We start from the raw sequence: 10,728 nt of genomic DNA on the forward strand, positions 1-10,728 counted from the left end.
GGCATGCACCAGGGATGAAAAGGCACCCATCAATGTGTGTGTGTGTATGTGTGTGTGTGTGTCTTGGGTTTTTATAGACGTGTATCAATCAGATGTGATTATTTACGTCTGGGGACCGACCTTTAAACGTCACCATCCGAAAGACGTGACTCACTTTCGAACCTACGTCCTCGCCTGAATCAGTTTGTAACTTCGACTGTTAGCTGGATTACAGGCGCACGCCACAACGCCTAGTCAGATTTTGATAGGGGCATTTATAATTAGAAAGGAAAAAGGGGCACATATCATTGTTCAAAGGGTAATTATCAGAGGTGAAAAGGGGCACTTATCGCATCTGAAAAGGTCCACTGACTATACATGAAAAGAGGCACTTATGAGAATGAAAAGGGACTTTTAGGAAGAGGGGGAAGTGGCTCTTATTAAAAAGAAAAAGAGGCACATGTTAAAATAAACGGGGTACTTATCAAAGATGAAAAGGGTAGTATGAGAAGGGAAACGGGCTCTTTTTAAATTGGCGCACTTATCATAAGAAAAAAGGGCACTAATTAAAAAGGAAAGGGGGCACGTGAGAAAATATAAGGTGCGCTTATCCAAGTTAAAAAGGAGTAGTTATTAAAAGGGGAAGGGGCACTTTTTTACAAAGGTAAAGGGGAACTTGTCAAAGAAAAAGATGAACCTCTTAGAATTGAATTGGCAATCATCAGAGGTGAAGGGGGCGCCTATCAAAAGTGAAAAAAGGCGCTTCTCGTACCTGAAAAGGGGAACTTACTAAAGATTAAAAAAGGCACCTATGAGAATAGAAAATGGACACTTATTGCAAAGGAAATGGGAATTTGTCAAACGTGTCAAAATAAAAGGGGCACTTACCAGATTTGGAAAGGGGAAGGGCACTTTAGAAAATGAATAGGGGCACTTATCAAATTAAAAGGGGCACTTTTCCCATGTAAAAAGGGGCACTTCTTACAAAGTTAAAGGGGCAATTTTCCTATGCAAAAAGGGGCACTTTTAGGGTACTTGAAAAAGTGGGAGGGCACTGTACCCCTGCCCCCCGGGAGCGCCGCCTCTGTGGATGTCCCATGCCCATAATGTCCCATACGATAAAGTAAAACAAAAATTGGCATTCCTTGTCATATTTTCCGCCGAAAAGGTCCTCTGAGAAATCAAATCAGACAACTATATTTTTTACTGGTCCGAAAGTTTTCGGATTTGTACCTCCCCCTCTCTTTTTGTTAAAACTCAACATGTCTTCGTCGCTGATTCATATTTCCAATTTACGAGATTTTGCAAGTTTGAGATTGACTGCAGACTTGCAATCAATCCAGATTAATCGTAGCTGTCCTTTTAAGATGCGTGGCCCGGGGGGGGGGGGGGGGATACTCACATATTAAGACCTACGGGGATGTGCCGCTCTAATGGGTCACTTCTTGACAAAAAGAATCCCTTAACACGGGTGCCATTTTTAACAAAAATATCCCTAAACATGTTTTTTTTTTATGATAAAAAAAGTCCGTGTGTTTGCATGGCAAACACCCGAAAATTGTTAAAAATTGGTCTTTATTTCGAGAAAAATCCCCCAAATGACCCTTAATAATGGGTAGGCACACCCTCGTCCAAGCCAAATCTGAGTTCCCCTGATACGAAGGGGCTGAGGTTGGGTGGTTGGGGTGGTAAGTATGTCTATTGCAATTCTCTCTTCAACCTAAATACCCCTCTCCGCTCTCTTTATCTTTCTATCTTTCTTTCACACACACACACAGCACATAGTTACGCACATTTCTCTCTATTTCTTGCCATTTCTGGATAGTTTCTTGGTATCAAGGTTACTCTTTTTTATGATTTCATTCGCCCTTTTCCTCTCTTCCATTACTCCTTTTCTTGGTATTCTTGTGATGCTTCCATTCGGCAGCTTGGCTTAACGTTTAATGTGACAGGGTGATCTCGATGCATGACAATCTTTTGCGTGAATCTGGCTGCCAACATTTGTCTTTTTAAGTCTAAAGACCCTTTCACAGCGACCCATGCGTAGAGTTGTGTAGTGTTGCGTACCGACTACGCCGAGCGTACGCTGCCCTACACATTGAGGGACGCAAAGGGGTACTCGAGATTGACACAAAAAGATGAAGATAAAATGTTAAATTTTGGGGCGTTCATTCGGCGTATAGACACTAAACGCAGAAAGCACGCGTCTTATACGTAAGTCTACGCAGCACTAAGCTACAGTACGCCAATCCTACGCAATAGTACGCTACCCTACGCCAGTCCGACGAAGCAATAAAAGCTTGCGCACACAGTAATCAACCGCACGCAACCGCGGCAACCGTAAGCAAACCTGTACGCCAGGCCTACGTAAATGTACGCAACCCTACGCTTGTTATACACAATCATACGCGTAGGTACGCCAATTGCATACGCCGTACGTACGCGGTGCCTATATGCACATGGTTCGTAACCAAACGCAATTAATCGTACGCTAGCCTACGCATAACTTACGCAGTGACTAGGCCGATCGAAGCAACATTTTTTTTCATGAATACGCAGCCTAATTTCGGCGTAGTCGGTAGGCCATACTACTCAACGTACTCTACGCAGATCCGGTGAAAGGGGCTTAAGGGCATACCTAGTTCTGCTTGTATTGCATCTAGTTACGTAGGCTAGCGTAGGGCAGAGTACGCTCGGCGTAGTCGGTACCCAACACTACGCAACTCTACGCATGGCCCGGTGTGAAAGGGGCTTAATGATTGAAGGGGAAGAGCTCCCGCACAAATTCTCAAGGCTTGATATTGAATGGAGTCAAGTGATTTATTTATACTTGGAGCCGCACTATCATAGGCTTCACAACCCAAATCTAATATTACGATCTACAAAGGTGTGGTCTCTTTTCAAGCTGTCAATGAAATTAAATCTACTTGTAGTTTCATGTTGTGTTATGGATACACACACGTATAAATTGATTCAAAGACTTTCCAATCATACTGTACTTGCTTAGACATTATATACATATTTGTAGAATAGTTATTTGCTTTTTTACCCACAGTTGCAGGGTTTACTACTTGGTGCTCAATCTCAGAATGTGTAGACGTACACACAAAAAAAAGGGAGAACAAAATTAGCTTCTATCGGCCTCCATATTAATAATAGGAACAAATTGTTTATGTGCATACAAAGTGATAATAGTCAGGTCAATATACGGTAAAAAAAAACACCCCAACCCCGAAAAAATTGCAACAAAAGGTTTTTCAACGGTTTCTAGTAGTATTCGACCTCAGGAATACAAAGCCAAAGTAACAACTAATAATGATATCTAGACACACATTCATAATACCTACCATACAATTAAAAATGTTTAAAGACACTCAGTAGTCAGCTCTTATGGGGAATTCGACACCGTTCGGGTGTTTACCCAATAACAGGTCGTCGCCTGGCTGGCAGAAGGGCGTTAGCTCGAATTTTAGATCAATAATGAAACTTTAAGCAGAAGGGCGTTTTTATAAAACTGAGTTATTGTCCAGAAAATAATTGTGGCCGTGTTGTACTACAACATTTCTTTTAGTCTTTTATGATTTAAACCAATTTTCAGGACGGAAAGAAGTTTAAATATAAAACAAATGTTTAAATGCGGATAATTTGAAAATTAGTTTGCGAGTCGCTAACGCCATTCTGCCCCTCGGCCGACGAGGTGTTGTCAATCACCAGGGTTAGCCTTCAGTTGTATGACCATTAGACCTTATATAATGCTTTGCTTTCCCCTCACCCGAACTAGTCTCGAGTATTCTCCGAGAGATAAGGGGGGAATTCTTGACTGGCCTACGGGTTTGCTGTGTGCGGATTTGCCGTTAATGGTATTTCCACCAAGTCTGGTGTCAGCAAATTATGGCCTTCTGCACATGGAAACTGACGCGTGACTCCCTTTAAAACCTCATGTTGTTCATGTCATCTTATAGCGAATACACATGCAGATCTTCACGTTCTTCATTTTGATGAGGAATGTACTTTAGTAAGGAAAAATCATCTTCTGCTTATATCAAGTGACTCGTTATATGGATTGTGGCATACATCAAGTTGGCAAGGTCCACACAACACTCTGTTACGTGTAGTCCGTAACCTCTGCATGTAGTGAGGTGTGCTACAAGCAGTAAAGAAGTCGCAATGAATCAGCTTAAGAAGATTACTAGGTGGCAGGTGCAGCCTCCGTATTTGACATCAGTGGAACCAGATGATTGTCCTCTAATTTCCAGCCCCAGTCTGTACGTGACGTCCATATATTCTAACTCTCCATCGATGCCATGACTTGGTAGCTCGGGAGGGGGGGGGGGGGGTACTCACATATTGAGACATATGGGAGTTTGCCGCTCTAATGGGTTACTTTTTAACCAAAAATCCCTAAACATGGGCTTTACTTCGAGAAAAATTGTATCGTAATGATGCAACTGAGTCATTAAAGCGGTCACCAAACAGGACAGACATATTGCTTTGATACCAAATTTCTCTAAGTTAGTTACTTTGGCTGACTTGGTAGAAGGAAAGTACTATATAGCACAGGATTCCAAAGTGAGGTTGCATTTCACAAGCTTCTGGAAGACTGCTTTCTTTCCTATTCCGAATATTTGGGAAGTCGGATCACAATCGGTGTAGGCATCCAGAAAAAGTAGGTGTGAGCACAGATCACGTACCCAGGTCCTCTTCCAACTGCTTACAATTCTACACCTTTGGAGCCTTGGCAAGAATGGAAGTATAGTTCCCTGCTATCTGTTCCAAGGATTTTACGAAGTCCAGTTCCTTTCATCAGGGTACCGATTGCTTCCAGCTAAATCATGAAGGTTTGGAAACAACCTAATTGCAGTCAATCCCTTTCAGTGGGCTATTCTGGGGGTACATCAATGATTATAGCTCAGCGGCCTTCCAAAATGCTGTTTTGACAGTCTCGTTCAAAAGGAAAGACAAAGCTACGACTCTGGGAGAGATTTCGAGAGTAAGAATTGTACCTGAACAAACCATAAATGCTGCTTTGCTTTGCTGTTTCAACAGTTCCTGGTAGTTTAAAAAACAAGGGAGCTTTAAGTAGCAGAGGCGATGAGCTTTGAGCTCAGTCCGTTCCGACCTGCACTTTTCGAGGCTAGGAATGTCTTTCGGAGGGCTGAAAAGCCTCAGATAGCTCATGCTATTACTGATCATGCAAGTAAAATATGTCGAGTGAAGCCGTGAAAGAACACAGAACAGTATGATGGTGGTTCCTTGGTGCATCGGATACCATGGAAGACAGGAGGCAGCTATGGTAGAATATATAGCACAACCATATGCTCATTTCACAACCCCCCCCCCCCCACTATATGGTTCTGCAAATGTAGTTTTTGACGACTATGGTGGAGGGCCGTCAATTAATGACAATACACACCAGCGACGTGGGCAGAATGCCCATTCGCTATAAGATGACATGAACAACACGAGGTTTTAACATTTTAAATCGTATGGTGGGTGGGTAGTATGAATGTGTGTCTAGATATTATTATTAAGTTGTTACTTTGTCATTGTCACTCCCCTCCCCTAGTGTTGACAATGACCTGTCAATAGTTGAATTGACCCTTTTTCTGGGGGGGGGGGGGGGGAGGGGGAGGTGGGTGACACCATGAGCCTAAGGGTGAGAGAGAAACATTATAAGTTCATTTCCTGTTTATAAAGTGCGCCCTCTATTGAGAAATCTTAGTGGTTTTGTGGCCCTTTGGACGCCATATTGGATTTCATAGTTTCCTAAACCACTGCTTAACGTTCTAACTTATCCTAATGGATTCTATGACCCCGAAAACCATAGCATAGACACCCCAATTATGTTTCTCGGATGGATAATAAGTACTTATGGCCATTTTATGTTATAGCTGCCATTTTGGACGCCCTCTTGGATTTTCGGGTTTCGTAGACCATCACAAACCATTCTTACTTGTCCCAATGGATTCTCTGACCCCCGAAACCATGGGATAGACACCAAAATGATGTCTCTAGGATGGATAATAAGTGATTTACGGCCATTTGTAGGTATCGGCGGCCATCTTGGACGCCATCTTGAAAAAACAGCTTTCCGAACCTTCGATTTTGGTCTACTTTTAGTATGTTATTCCTGAGGTCGAATACTACTAGAAACCGTTGACAAACCTTTTTTTGTAATTTTTTTGGGGTCAAACCATATCTTGACCTGACTATAAGCACTGTATTCTGTATGAAATAATGTCTATGTTATTACCTGACATCCAGATAATACAGTCATCAGCTTAATGTCGTGATTAACTCGTCCGTTGGAATATCACTCACTCATCGTGATATTATACAATAGGAAAAGTGAGCTAGGAATAAAAAAGTTCTGTTTGTTTAAAGTAATGCTTGCATTTCCATAGTTTCATTAAACGAATTCGTTTTCACTGGCTGCCTGACGTAGCAATAAGCGGAATTGACAAAAGACTTAACTCCGTTTCGTTAACAATCGGCCATGCATGAGGTTTTTTTTCTCTATGGCTTATCTTCAACGAAACGGAGATAAGTCTTTTGTCAATTCTGCTTATTGCTACGGCATGCAGGCATCCAGTGAAAACGAATTCGTTTAATGAAATTATGGAAATACAAGCATTACTTTAAACAAACAGAACTTTGCTATTCCTAGCTCAATTTTCCAGATTGAGGTGTCATATGAAAGGCAGAAACTGAACTAGAAATATGATTTTCTCTTTGAAATTCAGATACCGCCCGCCAAATTACTTTTTGGTTTCCTCTATTCAAATTGTTTTTAATCGCTCATGCGTGAAATGTGCATCATATGAGTTGCTCTCCATCAATGAAAGAGGAGGATCTAAGCTTCACAAATATGTGTCATTAATTAATTATAATTGTGATTAAGTTATGATAAAAAAAATCGATAATTCTCTGTTTCGTTTTTTCTGGAACGCACTGTATAGGACTTATGACACTCCCTTGAGAGAGGCTATTGTGCATTTCATGTAATTTTGACTCTTTTTTTCCTCCATATTTGTACCTGAAAAGTTCGCCCTTAAAGATAATTATGAAGAAATTCTAACTTCTTTGGAAGGCATTCCTTTAAAACGTACAATGTTATCCTTTACACAACGTTTACTACAAAATCCAGTCATGAAGGGAGGGAAATATTTTTCTTTCCTACATACCATTGGAGTCTATTCTTTACAATTCGTTGTAGTATCTTGGCAAAACATGAGGTAAGTGCTATGGGTCGGTACGACGATACATTTTCGGGGTCCTTTTCTTGTTTTAACACATGTATTAGGATAGAGTGTTTCAGACTGGAAGGTATGTTACCCGTATCCAATATTAAGTTCATGACCTTTAGCATATATTGTTATGCCTTCTGAGGTTTTTTTGATAGACCTGATATTAAAGGGATCATGTCTTATCCAGGGGCTGATTATTTACACGTGTTTAGAGGTCTTTGCCATTCAAGAAGCGTGAATGGTTCAAGACATGCTCCATCCCCGCTTCAGTAACTTCGTGCCATATTGCTGATCACTTCTTCAGACTTGAACAGTGACATTGAATTAAACGAAATACAACATCACGAATTTATTTGTACATTCCAAACCACATTCAGATAGGTAAGATATCATTCATTTTCTTGTTATATCCTAGTTCCCTTACTAGTTTCTCCCACATTGTCTTTTGTCCATATTCATTTTCTGACCATCGAAAATATGGTTTGTTCTTACTGAGGAACAGCCTTACAAGATATGGTAAACGCCCATCAGGAATGTCTTCCCTGAATATCAAAATTACCTTTTCTAGCTCGACCTCATTCATTTGGTCAACCGCGAGACGGAGTTTGCTGATGAACGAGTGATTGTCTACGGCTCTATTGCTCACGATCAGGATGCTTTTATAACTTTGCTCGAAGACTTCGGTGATGGCCTCAATGTAGTACATTCCAAGCGGAAGGTCGTCATCTCCGCACACGATCCTATCGAAATCAGGCAGTCGTTCTTCGAGTCCTGGTTTCATCGTCGCTCTCACCCACTGTTCGTCATCGTCGTGGAACGCGAGGTTGATGTCGTACTCGTAATCGAGCCTCTCTCGTCCGTCGTGGTCGTCCCGTCTGCCAAGAAAGACTAATTTCAGATGGAATAAATTGTAATTGATCAACCATCTTCTTTGATAAGCCACAACACAGACCATGAGACAGGTGACAATGACAAAGGTCGTGATGATGTAGACCCAGACTTTAGTTCCGCAGACCTCGGTGGGATCAAATGCAAGAATGGGCTGATTCTTAAATGGTGCTAGAGAAGCAGATGAACAGTTCGTTCGGTCAGGATGGATAATAGATACTTTGACTTTGTCAATCCAATCCACAAACCATCTTAACTCACAGTTACAACTGAAAGGATTGTTGGAGACATCCAATTTCTGCCTAGATAGAACTGTACCCTCTTTGATCGTGGTTAGATGGTTGTGGGATATATACAGATAGGACAGCTTTGGGTTATTTGCGAATACATCTGCAGCTAAGCCTTTGATCTCGTTGCTTTTTATAGAAACACCCACCAACGAGCTGAGATCGGCGAGGTGTCGAGATGTCAGTTCTGCGATGTGATTTTCATTAATGGACAGGAAATGTAACGATGTCAGATTCATGAAAATATCCTCATTCAGGGACCTGATGTCAGAACTATCCATTTCAAGATTCTGTAGATTTTGGAGACCTTGAAATGTTCCCGGTTTTAGACTTTCCAGTTTGTTTCCTTTAAGGTATAAACGTTCTAACGTTGATAGAGCGGACAACACTGGAAGATCTTCAGTATGGGAGTCCCAGAAGCTGGAAGCTGTTAGCCCTGATCCCCGCATATACAATCTTCTAAGATTGGACAACCCTGTAAAGAGTTCATACGATAATGCGACTGACGTATGGGACATGTCCAGTATTGCAAGCTCATTCAGATTCGTGAACGGACTATATACCTGACCCAAATAAGACAAATAAGACAGACTCAGAATCCGAAGACGGCCAATGGATGCAAAAGCTCCATTTTCAATGGTTGTTAATTGGTTGTAAGATACATTAAGAGTTGTGAGGTTTGCCATTCCATAAAAGGAGTTCTTGTCAATGCGAACAAGTCGATTATGCGATATGTCCAGGAATCGTACATTTTGCAGATTCCAACCCCCGCGCTGCTGCTTGAGATTAGTTATTCTGCACCTCGCTAAATTAAGAGAGGTTAGTGATGCTGTATCACCAATCTGCTTTGGACTCAGCTCCGTGAACCAATTACTCGGTAGCACCAAGGATTGAAGTCGCAGGCTAAATAAAAACATATCTTTGGTGACATAGGAAAGATGGTTTCCTGTCAAGTCAAGAATTTCCAGTGACTCGAGTCCTTCAAATGAATCATTATGCAACGTGTCTATGCGACTCTGGTGGATGTCAAGTCTGATAAGATTTCCCAAACCCCATAAAGCACAAGGGGGAATGGAAGGGATACGGTTACCCTGTAAGTCCAGGTAGGTCAAGTTAGGCAGCACATTTGTCTGATTTGGTAGAGGGGCTAGCGATTCAATCACTGTAATCACGTTTGCTGCCACATTAAGAGTTTCCAAAGAGGACATTCCTAGAAACGAATGGAGGCTAAAATTGCGGATCTGATTGCCTATTAGGCGCATCTCTCGTACGCCCTCAAGATGTTGGAACAAACCACTCTGTAGCGAGGTGAGGTTGTTCTTGATGAATGATATCAGGATAATTCTTGTCTCCTTGAGGGGAAGAAAATCGTCTTCATGAAAGGACGAAAAATGATTTGATGACAATACAAGCGAACTCATGTTTCTGCTTCTCCATCCTGTAAAGTTTAGGCTTGACAACAAATTCCTTCCCAAACGCAGATGAGTCAACGAAGGCACAGAATTCAATGCGTTTCCAGGGAAACTAACAAATCGATTTGCTGTGAGATCAACAATTTGCAGCTTTTGATTCCTTGAGAAAATATTAGTTGGTAAAGATGTCAAATTGTTATTTGTGAGCGAGATTAAACAAAGCTCAGGTAAAGCTTGAAAGGCACCCGACTCGATGGTACTTATATTGTTCGACTTGAGATATAGGTACCTCAAAGGAGGAAGGTTACTGAAAGATTTGTTAGTCAAGTTGGTCAGTTGGTTATAAGCGAGAACTAACACGGTAATATCATCAGTGAGGTTAGCAGGTACCGCTGTTAGGTTACGGTGTGAACAAATGGCTTTCAATCCTTCGCTGGTTATTTCATAATGACACGGTACCCCTCTTAAATCTGCAGTATCGGCTCCAGTGTGTCCAATGGAATCCATCATTAATGAAGATGCTAGAATACAGGTGATCCACAACAGTCCAGTGATCTCCATTGCACTCATCCACTGTGTCATTAGATGGAAGGACTCGTCTAAACCTAGACTGATTCTTTTTAAAATTATATTTACCTTTCTAAAACTGATCGTGATTTCTAGTCAATCAAAATGAATTAAAGTTGGGTGTACCATCTAGTTTCGTAATCTCTAGAAAAGACAATGGCGTCATTCCTTGTGTCTCAAAAATTGCCAAGCGATCTGTCCCAAAGCAATTGATCAGAAAACTAGACAGTCGTTCTAAGTACAGCCATTGTTTCTTTGATCATAAGGGAATGTCAGCTTGTGGCCTTCCACCTTGATGGTCCGTGTAGAACGCTGAGTTCTTGTCGAAAGGATTTTGTTCGATCGTCC

The 10,728-nt window shown here is 41.5% G+C and overlaps 1 protein-coding gene across 1 annotated transcript; it reads right to left on the minus strand.

Moving 5' to 3' along the window:
* Positions 1 to 4,690: 4,690 nt before the first annotated feature.
* Positions 4,691 to 10,320, minus strand: LOC115924736 (insulin-like growth factor-binding protein complex acid labile subunit). Its single transcript, XM_030987518.1, has 2 exons — positions 7,786 to 10,320; positions 4,691 to 4,804 (listed from the first exon to the last, which is right to left on the minus strand). Exons 1-2 carry the CDS (start codon positions 10,318 to 10,320, stop codon positions 4,691 to 4,693), a joined length of 2,649 nt encoding a protein of 882 aa, XP_030843378.1.
* Between the last annotated feature and the right edge of the window lie 408 nt (positions 10,321 to 10,728).

Source organism: Strongylocentrotus purpuratus, unplaced genomic scaffold (genome assembly GCF_000002235.5).
Source record: "Strongylocentrotus purpuratus isolate Spur 01 unplaced genomic scaffold, Spur_5.0 spur5_scaffold_16, whole genome shotgun sequence".
In the NCBI taxonomy this organism is placed as follows: domain Eukaryota; kingdom Metazoa; phylum Echinodermata; class Echinoidea; order Camarodonta; family Strongylocentrotidae; genus Strongylocentrotus; species Strongylocentrotus purpuratus.

What these genes read in the sequence shown, in the direction of transcription:
- LOC115924736 (XM_030987518.1), bottom strand. Translation starts at nt 10,320, where the DNA reads ATGGATTCCATTGGACACACTGGAGCCGATACTGCAGATTTAAGAGGG. An exon ending in ATGAGGTCGAGCTAGAAAAG is followed by an intron (nt 4,805 to 7,785) that starts GTAATTTTGATA and finishes TTCATGATTTAG; the next exon opens with CTGGAAGCAATCGGTACCCT.